Source organism: Trypanosoma theileri (assembly GCF_002087225.1).
Source record: "Trypanosoma theileri isolate Edinburgh chromosome Unknown TM35_Tth_22_V1, whole genome shotgun sequence".
In the NCBI taxonomy this organism is placed as follows: Eukaryota; Euglenozoa; class Kinetoplastea; order Trypanosomatida; family Trypanosomatidae; genus Trypanosoma; species Trypanosoma theileri.
In genome coordinates, this window is record NW_021639864.1 from 186,693 (window position 1) to 202,892 (window position 16,200).

A 16,200-nucleotide genomic window follows, 5' to 3' on the forward strand; every position below is an offset into this window, starting at 1 on the left:
TCCCAAAAACCACAAAAAGAGAGAGAAAACCCGGGAATCACGCCGGGCGGGCGCCCGCCCCGACGCCATGGGAGAGAGCCGCCCGGGGAAAAACGAAATGGAAAGCCCCTTTTTCGACCCCGTGAAAAAGCCACCAAAACAAACCCGAAAAAAAAGGAAGGAAGGAGGGCCAAAAAAAAAAAAAAAAAGAGTCACCCCTTCCGGCTTCGGCAAAAGCCTGGGCGGGGAAGTCCCGAACCGGGCGCCGCTAACACCTTTTCAAGGGAGACCGAAACGGCCGGCCGAGAACAACCCACAACCAATCCAGCCCGCTGCCTGAGGACCCAAAATTTCTAGCCGGAGAAACGGAACCACCGCGCAAAGGGGCCAAAAAGATTAAAAAAATTGGCCGGCCGCTTCCCCTTGCTTGAACCCGCGGGCGGCGAGGCAAACGGCATTCGTCACGAGGGTTCCTGGCGCCCCCGCCCTTTGGCCACCGAAGCCCCGAGGTCCGACGGGGGAAAGCGCCAAACGGGCGCACCAGAAGCCCGACCATCGAGGCACATTTGCGGAAAAGAGCCGCCCCAGCAGCGCAAAGCATCGCGGCGCCAGCCTTTGGGTTGTTCAAAAGAATTCTTGGGACGAAATCACACACACACACACCCCGCACCACAAAAAGTAAGAAAAAGAACCGCCACACCACCTTCAAAAAAAAAAAAAAAGGAGCCGTTCCCCACCCCGGCCAAGAGGCAAAACAGCCGTCCCAACAACATGGAAAAAGAGCCCGTTCGCACGGAAACCCAAAGGGGAAAGAAGAACCGAAACCACACCGCCCCTGCCAAAGAGGAACCTGCAGGACCCTTTTTCTTTGCCCGCGTGGTGCGGTGGTTTTGAGTGCCTTCTCGGCGGCTGCCGCCGGCCACGCCCGCAGTTTGGAACGGGAAGGGCGGCAAAGAAAAAAAAACAATCCAAGCCTGACATTTCCCCCGGGGAATATCAGAGCGAAGGAAAATAGAAAATATGTTGTTTTATCGCTTTAAACCCTCCATTCCCGGACTAAACGCATATATATATATGCATGCGTCCCGATATTTTTTAACCCAAAAGGTTGTTCCCCCAAATAAATACCATTACTGGGGAAATGGAAATGCGGAAAAGCCCTTTTTATCCCGCTTCCTGCCTGGGGCGCCGAGGGATGCGGCAGTAGAGTTTCTAGAAACTTATGCTTGGCAGATTGTTGGGGTAAAAAAGAATAATCAAATTCCAAAAGTTAAATTCGACACATCTTTTGATTGCTATTAACATAAGACCCCATCATTATTTTCGCAACTGCAGGAAAAAAATTTAAACGGCAAACCGCACCGAATACCTTTGCATTGTCCTCAAATGCTATTGCGGTACGATTTTTAAAGAAACTCAGAATGCAGTGGGATGCGAAGGCGGGGTTTCTGCAAATCTCTCTTCCACGAGCACCTTTCAGACTCATTTGAAGCAAGTGGTGGTTGATTCTGTTTTCTTTTCTCAACGCGGTTGAACTCAAAATTCCCGCGAAAGAGACGTAGCCATTATCGCTTCATTGGGCCACCTTAATTGCCCATCACCCCCAAAAAAAGAGACGGCCAGACCCATCACTCTTGTAAAGTTTTTGGTGCTCAAGAGTAAAACCCCAGCAGACCTTAGCTTCCCCCGGCTTTCTAGGGCCTTAGACCCTGACACCCCCTTTTGTTGGCCAAGCGCCGCCGGGGAGGGGCGCCCACAAACAATGTATGTCAAAAAAATCCCAACGTGGCATATTGGCGACGCCATTTTGCAAACTGATAAAACTTCTCGAAAACCAGACTGCGACCAAATGCGTAGGAAACGTAACCCTCCATCCAACCTGAAACGTTTTTTTTTTTTTTTATAACAGATTTGAATACAAAATTCGACCGTTCAAATTTCGCCTCCCGTTCCCTCTTGGAGGAAGATGGGGAACATGCTGACCCACACACGCCAAAGCCAGACCACTACAAAAATAAGGTGAAAAAGACGCGAGAAAAGCAACAGCAAAGCTGCCACGCCGACACAAAAAAAGAGGAAACACAGTTGAAGAATAACCTGCACAACTTTCAAGCAGAAGGTCCCTTGAAAAACACCTGAATTTTAAAAAGAGGTTGGCTCGCGAAACCCCAACTGCCAAAAACCACGTGGCGCCAGGGGTTGCCACGCGGGGGTCGTGCTTAATAATCATGCCTTGCGACCCCGCCACACGCACAGACACATACACCCACATGCCTTTCACCCAATTTGCTTTTCCTTGAGCATGGCGCTTCTGAAGTGGAACAAGCGGGGCCCCAATATGGAACGTATGCTTGGGCGCCGGCTGCGACCACCACCCCTTCGGCCATCCGGCAAAATCACAGGCAGAGACCAGCGCAGACCAACAACGCAACAGACGAAAGAGGGGGTTCTGGGAGAAAAGCGAGAAGGCGAGAAAGAAACAAAGGCGAGGCGTTTATTTTCAAAAGCGCCGAACGACCATTCCTCAGAACCAAAACGGGCCATTGCAAGGGAGTCCCCCACCCTATTTGGGGTGCTCCGCAACACGAGGCGGGAAGGCAAAGAACCATTTGGAGAGCACCCCCATACCCCTTTACCCGTTTGTGTGATGAATTCCGCCGCTTTGTTTTCCCATTGTGGCGTTTTTTTTTTCTTGCGAATGCCTTCGCTCCGTATATCTTTGGCCCTTTTCGTTCTGCTGCTGTTTTATCTGTCTTTTGCCCCCGTGGCGGCCTGCAATTGGCATTGGCGGCGTTAGAAATTTGTCAGGCGACAGCTCCCTCTAGCGACCCGGGGCGGGGTCACGCCCTGCCAGAAGCGGAACTCCAAAGAAAAAGGAAGGCATAACTTTTTTATTTCGGCACGATGCGATCATAAGAAATATCCTCTTTCCACGATTAAACTTTAGGGTAATCATTTGGGGGCAAAAGAGCAATTCTTTCTAACAGACTCGCGTCTGGAAGTTATGTGCCGCGATCTTCTTTACTAGTGGGTAGATCTTTTCTTTTCGAAAAGAAGCGCCTTTGCAACACACTTCCGGATTCTTTACGCCGAATGGATTAACGAAATATACCGATCATTTTTGGAAGCCTTCCTTTTTCCTTGAGCATACCTTTCTGTAATCAAGCAACCGTGCGGTTAAAAAACTAATCTTGCTGTTTTCTTTCCTTTTTTGCCATTAAAAAAAAAGCCAGGGTATGCAACTCCTCCCACTTTAAATTTTGAAAAAAAAAACATTATTTTGGCCAGGTTTCGTGTCACTTTTGTTTTACTTACGGTAATAATTCTACCTCTTTGCGACAAACTTCATCCGAGACCGTATCAGATGAATTTTCACCCACTTCTCTTTCGTTTGGGAATGTGGAGACTTGGCCCCGGCACGCCTGTGGGAGGCGTAACCCCGAGGGTTTGGCATCCAAAGCGTTTACCCCCCAAGAACATACCAACGGTATACGTTTTAACCGCGTTGGTCCGCTAGCATATCATCAATAAGTAACTGGCATAATGATTTCAGATTCAGTTCTACACCGCCGAGGGGGTGGAGAATTTTTTATGTAGAATTTGCGGGGTAACGAATGCTACCGAAACCCCCCGGGTTTGGACGAGGGTCGGTGGATTTATTTTATACCCCGCAGACCGCCCAAAAACACGGCAGCACCGCAGACCACACCCATGCCAACACCAAAACCTCACAGGAAGGAATGGTAACTATTTTCGGGATCTTTGCTTCCCCTTTTTGGGGGCGCTGAACACTTGGCGGCGCGTGAGGGCAACCTGCCTCGCAAAGGATCGCTTCTTTAGATGCCTCTCTTTTTCAGGTGGCGGCAGTGGAAATCAGAAAAGGATGCGCCACGTTCTTTTAACCAGAACGGAACTAGTGGAAAAGTAAAAATTTGAAGGATTGCCACATATAATGGCAGTGGCACGATCCGCTTTTACATCTTCCCTGCGAATTTTTCTGGCAATAGAAGGCATTTATTATTTTTGAAATTTCCCTTTTTTTTCTTTTTTTTTCTTTTTTTTGGCCGATATGTTTTACTCCTGAGTGAAATTAAAAAAATTAATATTTCCTCGGGCCCTTATGAAATCCAGAGGAAAACCACCATAAGCGGAGTAAAAGGCCCAAAGACACACAGCCACAGATACCCCCACCGGCCATTTTTCTTTTATTCCCTCTCGCCCTTTTGCTTTCTGGAGTGGGCGGAATCTTTTGGCTTTCCAGAATTGTTTTTCGCATTGCAAGTGAAATGGTGGCTTTTTTTTGTTGTTGTTGCAATTTGAAGTTTGGTTAGAAAGGGGGTTTGGTTTTTCCCAATTCTTCGGGTGAACGCGTTATCTTACCAACAAAATTGCTGGGGTTAACCGCACGTCTGGAGGCAGCAGTCGCTGAACTCATGCGGCACCTGTCCCCACCATGGAGAAATTGTTTTTTTTTCTTCATACAGAACAGTTCCAAGCAAAGCTGAGAAAAACCTTTTAAACGACGCCGTTGCGCTGAATGACAATCAGAAATTTAACTTGATTTTCACTCTACAAACGTATAGACAGATTAGAGAAGAGGAATTCCTGTTTAACAAAGGAAAATGTAGTGACACAACCTCTTGCCTCATAACGGTGCCACGCAGCGGAAGAAAACTAAAACCCACAAACCGCGGACCCAGAAATTTTTTTCTTTTGCTTTTTGCCAATTATTTTTCTATTCTTGTTTGAACTGTGGAGGCAGCCTATTTACGACCCCTGTGAAGCAGAAGAACTGATTTATATATTATGCTCCAGATAAGTTTCATTTCCCTTGCAGATTGGTGGCGCGCATTATACCAAAGGAGCCGTCCATCATTTTCAAAATTTTTTACCGGGAAATATGTCTCTCGCCAATTGAGATTCGGTATTCAAAGGTTGCGCTGGATTTGGCTAAAAAAAGCTCTTTTCTAAAGACAATTGGGATAGTAAAGAAGTTGGCTTTATAATCAAAGTATGGACCAGAAGAGTACAAAACCGCGAAAAAAATAGCGGGTCATTAACTAAAAATTCAACACCACATTCTACGAGTTCCTATGGCCAGTTTGGTGGGGAAGGAGGAAAAAGGGCCAGCAACCGGCGGAGAAGAATGGAATTTCAAAAAAAAAAAGCAAACAATAAATTTATAAAATGATAAAACAATAAAGCAGCATTGAGAAGAAAATAATTAATTAACCACCAGCTCTGGCGCCATGCTGCTTTGATACTCGTTTACTGGGTTTCCTATTCTTGCAAAGGTTCTTCTGTTCTAAGAGGGAAATGGGTCCTATTCTTTAAAAAAATATTTCTTATTCACGTTCTTGCCACGTTCTCTCCTTTTTTTTAAAGACCCACCCCACGTGCTAGGGGATCGCGTCGGGGCATGGAAACCGCTTCGCCATTGGGCATGCCGACCGCCCTGCAAAACCGCGGTCCTTAATTTTTGCTTATGCCAAATACGAACTAGTGGGTCTGATTTTTCCCCAGCGGAGCATAAACAAATATAACAAACATTTAGGCAACCGAATATCTACAATTGATTCCGTTGAGTGGCCACCGTTGCCTATCGATCATCGTTTCCTAGGCAACCCTATCCCACTTCGCCAGCGGAACCAGCGCCAACGGGTCTTTTAAAAAACCAAAGGAGAGAACACACTTCCATCACACTAAAGATTTTTTTCTTTTTTGGTTCTTCAACATCGTGGAAATAAATTCTTTCACATCCAATCTCTAGAAAGTGGGTTAGTGGGGTTACCTTCTTTCACTTCGTTTTTTTTTTGGGCGGTTTTCATTTCCATCTTTATATAACGATTTGTGGTATATGACGCGGCATTTTGTTTTCTATTCCCTTTCATCTTTTTTCCTTGGTTTCAAACCCCATGTGCCATACCAATCCTCCGCCATTGCTTATGAGTCGCTTCCATTTGGAACTGTTCAGATCTGTTTTGGGACGAGGGGTTCCCGCAACGATGCCACCCGCCCCAGCCCCCGGGGCTCTCGCGAAGGGGCAATTTTCACTTATTTAATGGTTTAAACTCTCAACGTGATTGTTGGAATGTGTGGGTCCTTGCTTTTTTTTTCTCCCCTTTGCCCGTTGCCGCCGTTTAAACCCGGGTTTGGGTGGGTTAATTCTGCTTCTGTGGTTTGAAAAGGGGCCCGCAAGCACGGGCGAACGAGATTTTTCTATTAAATGCTGTGGAATGCTGTTTTTTGGGTGGTGTGCTGGGTTTAAGTTCCGACATTCGGGTTTGGTAGGATGGAATGGTGCCGCTGGGGCGTTTTCCGGCAACTCGCTGGCCAATTATGAAATTTGGTACGTTGTGGCACTTGGGTGTGTGGGGGGATGTGTTTCGCTTTCATAGAAAAACAAAATGCCAGATAGATGGCGGTGTGGTTGCCGTTTTGGGCGTTCCATGTTTTTCTTTCTTTATTGTTTTTGGGGTCTTCCATCTGCAGTTATTTGAAACGTTAGGCCGCAGAATTCAAATGAGCTACCTATAAGGCGGTTTGGGGATTGTTATTATTGGGTTTTCAATCCCCCTGATGCTCGCCCAGAGGATATCCGGTTAATATAGCTGCAGCAGAAGGTGGCATTTTTCTATTGGCAGACTCCCTAGAGTAATCCTCATTTATTCACCCCATTGGGTGATCTTAGAAGCTGCATTCTCCTGATAAAAATGGCATCCGCGTGGACGTTCCTCCGCTTTACGCGATGGGTAATATGGAAAAAAGTTTATCTAGAATAGCATACCTTGCTCGCAGCGTTTCCTTTTTCGGGTCGGCAAGGAAGTGAACAAAAAGAATCCGTGAAGATTGACACCATACACGGTTACACCCCGCTATGTGGAATCCTTTCTGTAAACATTTTTGGGAGAATTATCTATGCTACGTATTCTTTCTTTTAAGCTGCAAACCAACGGTTTTGCAAGCCGCCTTTATCCTCTTTACAAGGTGCCTGTGGGAAAGCTGTATTGCTGCAGCTTCGGATAAGTGGGATAGCTTAACCAAGTTATCTCCCTATGGCCTGTGGCGTTTCGACATGGGTGGAGATGTACCTTGGTGACGGAAGTGGTGTCAAATCCATCAATTTTATTACACCTTTTTTTTATTGGGGCAATCCGCCTTTACGTCTTCAAGTTCCTTCATGAAAAAGGGTCGCAAATACCAGATTCATTCGGATTGTTTTAAAGGTTGGTTGGCGTTTCTTGACCTTGGGCCGAGGTTAATGTTTGATTATATTGCCGTATGGCTTTATGGATGGGCGATTTGGGTTTCTATATTATTTTAGAAACTTCGGATGTGTAACATCCTTGTCCCATTTTGTATATTCCCAGCTTGTATTGGTAGCGATGCTGCGTCAATGTGGTAGCTAACGGTTGCGGATTCGGCATTAAACATTTGACCCTTCTGAAGGTGCGGCAAAACGCATTGCCAGATCAAAAAGGGAAATACTGTACCCCAGCAAGGTTTTACAGGACCTGGCGCCGATTATTGCCGCAAGCCGTTCGCCAAACTATCTGGCTTGGGAAACTGCTGCCGGTCTGTGGCCCTCAACAGGAATGCAAGCCAAGGAGTGGCGACATGAAAGCCAGAGAGTGGAGTGTTACATGGGATCTTTGGCACTCATTTTACATTTCTCTAAAGGACAACGCATCCCGAAAAAAAGATAAAAGTGGAGTCGTTTTTCTTTTTTAACGATGAACAATTTTAAAGAAACGGTGGCGCCGCCCTTCCCACCCCATCAAACCCAGCGACGCCAAAGGGACAGAAGCCACCACACAAAATTAATGACATGGGGAATTGGGGCTGCGGCGCTGTCTGGCAGGTGCTTCTTTTTCTTCCGGCGCGTTTCTGTTGTTTCTTTGCGCCGTTGGCCTTCATCGGTGCCGGAATTTTTTTTTTTTTCAGACAGGGACGCGCCCCTCTCACTGTGAGGCCGTTTTTTTTTTCGCTGACTGAGCGGTAAAAAGAGGGCCTCGTAATAAGATTTCATGCTTTGGAACTTCTTCGGGGTGAACGTCAAAAGAAAAAAAAAAAAAAAACACATCTTTCTATAACTGTTGGGGGTCCCATGACTCTCCCTTCTTTCTTTTGAGCAAATAAGGCATAATAATGCAGAAAAAAAACCTTAATTAATTTGTGAAAATCAATGTTAGCACTACGGCGCCCAAAGAAGACGGCACAAACTCAAATAACTACCTTCTGCCCGTTTCGGCTTACACAGAATACCCTGGTAAAGCGCAAAGGCAATTGAAACAAAGAGAAGGGAGAGTCTTTTTTTTTTCGCACAGCTTCATTCTCTTTTAAGCGCGTTCTTTTAAAAGTTAAAGTTATAAAACTGTTTGCGTTTGGATCAGTCGGTATTGTTGCTGTCTGTGGATTTTCTTGGCTCTGCTGGAAATGCGCTGGTAAAGCTCAATTGCCGTTTGGTGGGGGAATGCTGCCTTGTTTCTTCGGCCGTTGGTCCCAAAATACTCTTATTACCCCAATAGGTCTCGCATTGGAATTCGGATTTGGTTATTAAACAACTAGATTGCGATCGGAGGTGTGCGCGCAGGCCTCAGAAACCGCTTCCTTTTGCATTTCTTTATTTTTTAGGTTCCCTAGTAGACGCAAATTAAGCTAAGGATCCGTCGAGAATACCAGTTTGGGCACTGCAGCAGACACTTTATCCCTTAGAAGAACTGTTGCTGAAGAAAGATAAAGGGTTAAACCGATGCAACGTCGAAGCTACGTCCTAAAGATATGCGGCATGCGCTGCGTTATTCGTATTCTTGGTGAAGGGCCATTTATGGCGCACCTCCTTAAGGGAGAAGCTGGGGTGAAAGCAAATATGTATTTTCTCTTCTCCCGTTTGTTACTTTGCAATTGTTGAAAATAATGTAAAAGGAAAGTTGAGACAGTTTGTCGTTGGATTTGATAAATCTATTTAAAAAAAAAAGAATTCTTGAAAAATACTGACCGTGTTCGGATAAAGTCGCCCAAGAAAGACTGACCCTGTAAGGGCTATAAGTCCCCTTCCTCTGCCCCATATGCGGACAAAAAAAAAGGAGACAAAGCAAACATCCCAACCCCTAGCAAGTAGGCTCTAGGGTTATTATTCTACTAAGATCCTTTACCGATTGCACCTTGTGCCCTGGTTATGGGGTGCCCCTTTTCCACCCCCAACCCAGGAGGGTTGGCACCCCAAGAAGAAAAAACCACAAAAAAAAAAAAATACATACCGCCTGAAAAATTGTATGTGGACACCACTGCCGTGCCAAATCTCAGCCCTTAGAAGCCAATGGTCGTATAATGATATGTCAACTTTTCGCTGTATCACGCTTAATTCTTTTAATTTGCTCAGGGAAATTAAAAACAGTCAAGAAAGTTTCTAAAGGCGATAGAATACTAAAAATTTAAGTCAAAAAACTTCGACACATGAAATTTGTTTATGATAAAAATTAAATAATCTTTTTTATTGAATTATACTAAGCATAGACTGAGGGAAAGTGCAGGTTTGAAAGTCGATTAGCATAAGATGAAGCGTAAGGTAAAACGAATGCTGGTGGAAAAACGGGACCAAGGGAAAGTCAAAATTGCTAACTGGTATGTGTGGCTTAGAAAAAATTCTGCGGTATAATGGTCCCAGAGCTTTTTTTTTTCTGAATTCCGTCCTGCGGCCACCCCGTGCCCAAGCAGTCGCGTTGGTGTTTTTTTTTTTTCTGTGTGTGTGTGGGGGTGGGGTGGTGGAAGTTTAAAATCAATTCACAGATTACGCAAACGGGGAAGGATAAGAGGAAGGTAAAGTTTTGAATTGGGTCGCATTGCGTCACCCAATAGCCGCATTTGGCAACGGTGAAACGATGTATTTTTCTTTTTTACGTTTTCTTGGGGAGGTACGTTCGGCATGGGCTGCTGAATGTGCGGTCCTAGAAAAAAACAAGAGTTTATGTTGCACCGCAACCACAAAACCAGCAGAAAACGGTGTCATTTGGAGAATGGGAGTTTCCGAATGAAAAGGAACACGAATGTATTATTCCAGGTGGTGCTTAAGATAAATGCCAGATATACCATAGGAGTGGGGTCAGAGAGAAATGCGGACTCAAAAAAAAAAAAAAAAACAGTTAAATTGTTGGTGCGTCATGAAAATTAAAAAAAATAATGGAGAAAGAAAAATAGAACACAAAATGCTACAGAACATTGCGGCGCCACAATGTCATAGAAAATGAACTCCAGCCCCAATATCTGCTAAATAAAGTTAATGTGCAGCAAATCCAGTAAGGATGTCGTTTAAATTGGTGAGTTGGGGGGGGGGCCAAATCAGAGTCTACAAGAAGAAACCTTTGGGGGCATATTGGCGGGACATCCGTGGAACACCGGGCCCCAGAAGAAAAATAATAACATTATAATACAAGGTTCGCCAAGGGAAAAGTGTTTACGCCTTTCAAGCCGTTGCGTTCAAGACTAGCTAAACCAGAACCCAGACTACAATGAAACGTGGGCAAGTTTTGAATTTTTGACGCATTCCCTAGGCGAGGGCGTCTTGGCAGGCGATACCTGATTTGGAACCCGGCTGTTTGCTAATTTGGGCATGCTTCGTGTCACAATAGAAAGTCCAGGACTTTGGATGGGCAAAGATCGCGCATTTGTTAGCCAACAATGCCCCGTTTCTGCTTTGGGGAGGTTGCTGGTCTTCTATGGCTCAGTTTTTTTTTTTTTCTTTTTTTGGGGAAAACATTGTCGAACCCATTCCGGCCAACCATTTCCCCTGGAGGGGCCGGTTCAACAAAAAAGGCTGTGCCGTGCCGTGGCCCCCGGCCCCACCCGGAGGTGGTTTGTTCTTGTTTTCTCCTTGGGCCCCGCGCGGGCGGCGGAAAGCTACGCGGTGCGGGTGCCTGCCGTCTCCTGGCTTTTGGGTGGGGGGCCCCCGGCTCTCGGCAACCTTTCCCGCCCGGCCGGCGCTTGGGGCGAGGTTCCTACCCGGGCGCGTGGCGGGAAGAACGCCGGACCCATCGCCCCTGTTGACGTCCCGCGCGGCCCGGCGTGTTTTTTTTTTTTTTTTTGGTTTTGTTGTTCTTGATTTTTTGCTTCTTCTTGTGGCGGTCGTGGGGGCCCCTGGCGTTCCTCTGGTTGTGCGCCGCTTCCGGTTCGGAAGAGATGCTTGATGCTTTGGTGGGTGTTTCGGTCTCGAATGGGTCCCCGGTTTTTCTTTATTTCCGTCTCCTACTTCATGTGAAGTGTTATTTTTATTAATATTATTATTGGTATTGTAATAATTATTGTAATAATTATTTTTATTATTACTACTATTATTATTAATATTAATAATATTATTATTATTTCTATTGTTCTCGTGGTTCACTTTGCACTTTAGTTGGTGCTCTGTGTGTGAACTAAAAAGGGGATGGTTTCTTTGGTTTTCTTCTTTTTCCTTTTACATGTGCATAAATTCATTCTTATATATGTATGTATTTGTCATGGATAATTTCTTGGTCATTTCGTTTATTTGTTCATGACAACAACCTGATTTCAAGACTTCCTAGATGTGAGAAAATTTTTTTTTTTTTAATGCTTTAAACTTATTTCTTCTCCTTCTTACTGGTTTAAGGTAATGAAGTCTAGTGAAAAACCTTCGGGTTGTTTTAGCGATGTTCCTTACTGCAGTCCAATAGAAAGCAGCGTTTTTTTTGAGACTTTAGGATCGGCAAGAATACATCGAGTTTCTGAATCTATGATGACAAAGGCCGATTCAATAGATTTCTTTATTGATCGTGGCACCCAGTTTTGTAATTTAATTGATGAGCTAAAAAAGAAATTAACCGGAGATGGAAATATACCATCTGGCTTAGAAAGTCTTAAATTTCTTGATGTTATACCTACTTTGTTTCAAAATCCTTCTGTTCAAAGGATTATACGAAATGATGAAGGTAATAGTTGTTTCGTAACCATTGAATCAAAAAACCCAGAGGATCCACTAGACGAACCTAGTATTGGACTTGATAGGGAGCTGTTTACTAGTGTAATATTGTCTCTGGATCTTAAAGGTATTGATTTTCTATGGCAATCTCTTATCTTGTTTCTTATGGGTGACACAGAACCTGAAAAGGATATTGTTTACATCTTGCCAAACATAAATATTTATCTACGAAATGGAAATTCATATGGTGGGTTTTTATTTTCTTTATGGGCTCTTGTAATATCATCAATACTTCATCACTTTACCACGATTCCAGTTGATTATGTTAGGCGAAGACTCAACAGAGTTCGTTTTTGGATTACAGTTTTGCGGGATTCTGAGAGTGATATTATTTCAGATAATATTCATCTCTTTTTTGAGAATAAATTAAGGATTTGTGTTTATCGAATTTTAAACACAAAACCTATAACATATAAAGGATATGATGATAAATTTACTACTGTTATTAGAGTTGCTGATCGTGAAGAGTGGTTGGAAAAGACAACGGAGATAGTGGTAAATACTCATGAGGAATTATGTGATACAAACGTGGATCCTCAAGATGAATCGGAATTATCATTCTCATGTATTTTACTTATTATTCCCGAGATAAAGTCATTGAGGAGAGAATTAGAAAAACGTCTTTGTGATAGTTATACCAGTGTTCCAATTTCTGTTGTTACACAGGAAAAAGAAATTTACGAAGGTTTTTCTAATCTTGATAGAAATACGCCTATTACAATCTTTTATTCAGAAAAACAAATTGAAGAGCAATTACTAAAACCAGAACATGAACGTTACTTAAAACGTTTGAATATAAAGGCCATTATAGTTGGGGAGGAGAGTTTTAATGATCGAAGTATCGTTCTTATTCGCCATTTAATTCCTGAAAGTCCCCCACCAGTTCTTCTACTGTATCCAAGAAAGAATTCTGTAGATTTTAAAAAGAACTCTTGTGAGGTGGATTGTAACAAAAATTGTAATATTCAGGAGGCAATAAATCTTATTCTTTGGTTATTTAGAAGGTTTAGATTTGACCTTTGTGTAAAAGGAATACAACCAGTTTTACATGCATCTAAAATGTTTTTTATTTCTACGAATACCACCTCATTTTTTAATGAGGTTCTAGATACAATGAAAGTAACTGGCTTGGTACGTTTTGTGAAACAAACGGATGAAACCAATTCTTTTAGGTTAGAAATTCTTGGCCGAGCAATTTCTTATCGCTTTCGTTTACCTTACGAAGGGAAGTTGCCTGAACTAACACCTTTTGATGTTAAGTGTATTCTTTGGTGTCATGCACTTAGACAATCTAAAATTACTGCTAATAAGTTAATATCCAATGTTCATTCATTTCCCACATGGGTAGAAAAAGCAATTGATTTTTTTTGTTCTCGTTATCGAATATCATTACAAAATGAAAATGACACTGAACGAGAAACGCTTGTCAAACTATTTTCTTCAGTACCAAAAAATAATGAAGAAATTTCGCGTGTAAAACTTTTTTTAATGCATCCTTCAGGAGAAAGATTACCAATTTTAAATCACTTTATACAAACACCATCTACTTTATGCCGAGGTTGGTATGAACAGGCACCTATTGGAACAGATGTTGAGGTATCACCCAAACCGCATGTCAGTGTATATTGCTATCCCTCTTATAATGAATTATGTGAGGTACATTTTGGAGATCATACTTTGCAGTGCCCTTTAGATATTTCATATCCCTTAATTGCCACTCATATTGCTCTTCATACTACAATTTTGAACAATAGTGTCTTTCTGGAATATAATGACTTTTCTGCAGTACCACCTCTTGTACCAATGCCTTTGACAGTTCTTCAAAATCCCACATTAAACTCTTTTTTGGATGACTTTGATAACGGAAATGTGGGATATTGGCTTGATAACTGTATGAATTCGTCTAATTCTCTATCGGATGGTATGGAACTTGCATCTTTAATGGCAAGGACATCCTCATTACTTGGAATTTGTGATCGTGGTGCTTTACGTCGAAAACGGGCCACTAAAGATTCTGTTGTTAAACGTCAAAAATGTGAGATTAATGAAACTCCCAAACCCCCATCTGAAGCTGAGGCAGAAACTATTAGAGAGTTTGTAAATGCTGCAAAAAAACTAGGACGTGAAAATGCGGAAAAACGCTTTAAAGGAAAGAGAGGGTTTGGGTTTTTAAACCCTTCTAATGAAAGTCATGCTTTTTATCTTTATATTTTGGAACAATCTTCCCCGTAAATAATTTGTACTTATTTAACCGGGATTTATTTGAGTATAAATCTATGTTTTTTTTTTCTCTTGTGTATAAAGAGAAATATCTAATTAAAAATAAAATAAAAGGCTTGATTTCCTTTTTTTTTTGAATTCTTTTACTGAATTGTTATTCTTAAATTTTTTTTTTTCCTTTTGCGTTTTATTTTATATTGCCTTAAGAGGTATCGATTTAGTTCATGGAATGGAATCCTTTCCCAAAGAGGAAAAAAGACTTACTACTAAAGAAAAATATGGACGTGTGCTTTCTTACGCTGCATTTGTGACTGTATCATGCATAGTGTGTTTTAGTCTCTTTAACGTTTCTGATGATGTTCTTCCAGAGTTATTCTCTGGTTTCTGGACTACTTCACTGCTTCCAGAATATGAAGGGATTAACCTTACTTGCTCATATGGATCTAAAGGGCGCTGTACCGCATTTATCAGGGTTTCAGATACTGTAGTAGATAATCTTTCAATGAAATTTGTTTCTTCGCAAGCTGCAGGCTGGGTTGCAGTAGAACCCATTGCTGAGGATGGCTGGATCGTGTTAAGGAGCTCCAAAGGACAGTTAATACTTAGGATCCTGAGTCTTTCTGGGGTTAAGACATTTTCATTAGATCGCAGGTTGACCGATAAAAAGTCTACTTCTTTATGGGGAAAGAAATGGAAACAAGTATGCGCAATATTTATTGTTGTTGGTTTGTTTAAATGGTTTCAGCTAAAATATTTCTCCCATGGACTTATTAATCAACGTAGACGGCGTTACAGAGAAAGGTTTATTAAGACCGATATAATGAAAAAAAGAAATTAGACCTTTTCTGACTCGTAAAAAAAAAAAAAAAACAGTCTGATTGCAAAAAAAAAAAACCCTTCTGTAATATGTTTTGTTATCTTCCGAGTAAGCGTTATTCGATAGATTTCTTCGCTGGTCTGTTTTCTTGGGAAGGGTATTTTGCTGTATTTTTCTTTTTTTTAGTTTTTTTTTTTCTTTCTTTCTCAGCATAATAATTGGATCTTTCCTTTCTGTGATCTTTATTGTTTTTTTTTTTTTCATAAAAATATATATCTTGTTTTTAGCACTATTAGGGGTATTACACTCAATAAGACGTTGAAATAGGTAGATTTCGATAAATAATAATTAACTACATATGCAGAGTGCAAAAAAGCGTGAAATTTGCTACGAGGCTCGTGATTTGTATCACAAGTGTCTTGATACTCTCCCTGAAGATTCAGAAAAGGAGTGTGCCAATCAAAAAAAAGCACTGGAAAAGGCTTGTCCTCCTAGTTGGGTTAATTATTTCGAGAAGCAGAGAGAAAGAGAGGTGATTCTTCAGATGCAGCTGGAACGTAGCACTGGTAAAGAAAGATAGCCCCAGGTATTCTTGTTATATCTATATATATATATTTCTTACCATAAGCGCAAAAAATAAATCCTATATGTTCTCTTTCTTTTCAAAGTATCTTTTCGTAGTATTAAGGGAGATAGAGAAAATTTTTTTGTTTTAATATATTTTTCCTCTTTTAATACAGGAACCATGAGTCTTGGAAAAACCATTTACGTTGACAAGGAGCTTGCAGAGAACATGCAAACTGTTTCACAGATACGGACGATGAGTGCCCTATTAGCAGGTGTTGGAGCAGGAGTATTGGGGTTGACTGGTCTCCTTGGTGCAATTTTTTTCCTCTGTAGCGCAGCATTTACTTCGCTTGTGATACTAAGTGTTGCCTGTGATGGCACACCTGATCGATACTTTCCATCTGGGAAAAAACTTCTTTTCTCTTTTGGGAGCCTCATCAGTGGAGCTATGACGTATATTTTGGCCTGGACAGTAGCATATGATGCGGTTTACATATTTTAAAGTACTATTTTGAACAATTTCTCTGGTATTGTTTATGAAGAGACTAAGAACTGTTTATACAGTATCAAAAAAAAAAAAAAAAAAAAAAAAAAAAAAAAAAAAAAAAAAAAAAAAAAAAAA

At 42.1% G+C, this 16,200-nt stretch overlaps 7 protein-coding genes across 7 annotated transcripts; 5 read left to right on the plus strand and 2 right to left on the minus strand.

The window, feature by feature from the left end:
• Nucleotides 1–247: 247 nt before the first annotated feature.
• Nucleotides 248–580, minus strand: TM35_000221850 (uncharacterized protein; the record flags this gene model as incomplete). The annotated part of the gene is made up of 1 exon (XM_029027232.1): nucleotides 248–580. One exon carries the CDS (start codon nucleotides 578–580, stop codon nucleotides 248–250), a length of 333 nt encoding a protein of 110 aa, XP_028881452.1.
• A 1,299-nt stretch (nucleotides 581–1,879) lies between these two features.
• TM35_000221860 (uncharacterized protein) lies at nucleotides 1,880–2,209 on the minus strand (the record flags this gene model as incomplete). The annotated part of the gene is made up of 1 exon (XM_029027233.1): nucleotides 1,880–2,209. One exon carries the CDS (start codon nucleotides 2,207–2,209, stop codon nucleotides 1,880–1,882), a length of 330 nt encoding a protein of 109 aa, XP_028881453.1.
• Nucleotides 2,210–2,281: 72 nt separating this feature from the next.
• On the plus strand, nucleotides 2,282–2,776 carry TM35_000221870 (uncharacterized protein; the record flags this gene model as incomplete). Its single annotated transcript, XM_029027234.1, has 1 exon — nucleotides 2,282–2,776. One exon carries the CDS (start codon nucleotides 2,282–2,284, stop codon nucleotides 2,774–2,776), a length of 495 nt encoding a protein of 164 aa, XP_028881454.1.
• Nucleotides 2,777–10,588: 7,812 nt separating this feature from the next.
• Nucleotides 10,589–11,077, plus strand: TM35_000221880 (uncharacterized protein; the record flags this gene model as incomplete). Its single annotated transcript, XM_029027235.1, has 1 exon — nucleotides 10,589–11,077. One exon carries the CDS (start codon nucleotides 10,589–10,591, stop codon nucleotides 11,075–11,077), a length of 489 nt encoding a protein of 162 aa, XP_028881455.1.
• A 531-nt stretch (nucleotides 11,078–11,608) lies between these two features.
• On the plus strand, nucleotides 11,609–14,206 carry TM35_000221890 (uncharacterized protein; the record flags this gene model as incomplete). The annotated part of the gene is made up of 1 exon (XM_029027236.1): nucleotides 11,609–14,206. One exon carries the CDS (start codon nucleotides 11,609–11,611, stop codon nucleotides 14,204–14,206), a length of 2,598 nt encoding a protein of 865 aa, XP_028881456.1.
• A 217-nt stretch (nucleotides 14,207–14,423) lies between these two features.
• On the plus strand, nucleotides 14,424–15,032 carry TM35_000221900 (uncharacterized protein; the record flags this gene model as incomplete). The annotated part of the gene is made up of 1 exon (XM_029027237.1): nucleotides 14,424–15,032. The coding sequence occupies one exon, from the start codon at nucleotides 14,424–14,426 to the stop codon at nucleotides 15,030–15,032; it is 609 nt and encodes a 202-aa protein (XP_028881457.1).
• A 724-nt stretch (nucleotides 15,033–15,756) lies between these two features.
• Nucleotides 15,757–16,080, plus strand: TM35_000221910 (Rab5-interacting family protein; the record flags this gene model as incomplete). The annotated part of the gene is made up of 1 exon (XM_029027238.1): nucleotides 15,757–16,080. The coding sequence occupies one exon, from the start codon at nucleotides 15,757–15,759 to the stop codon at nucleotides 16,078–16,080; it is 324 nt and encodes a 107-aa protein (XP_028881458.1).
• Between the last annotated feature and the right edge of the window lie 120 nt (nucleotides 16,081–16,200).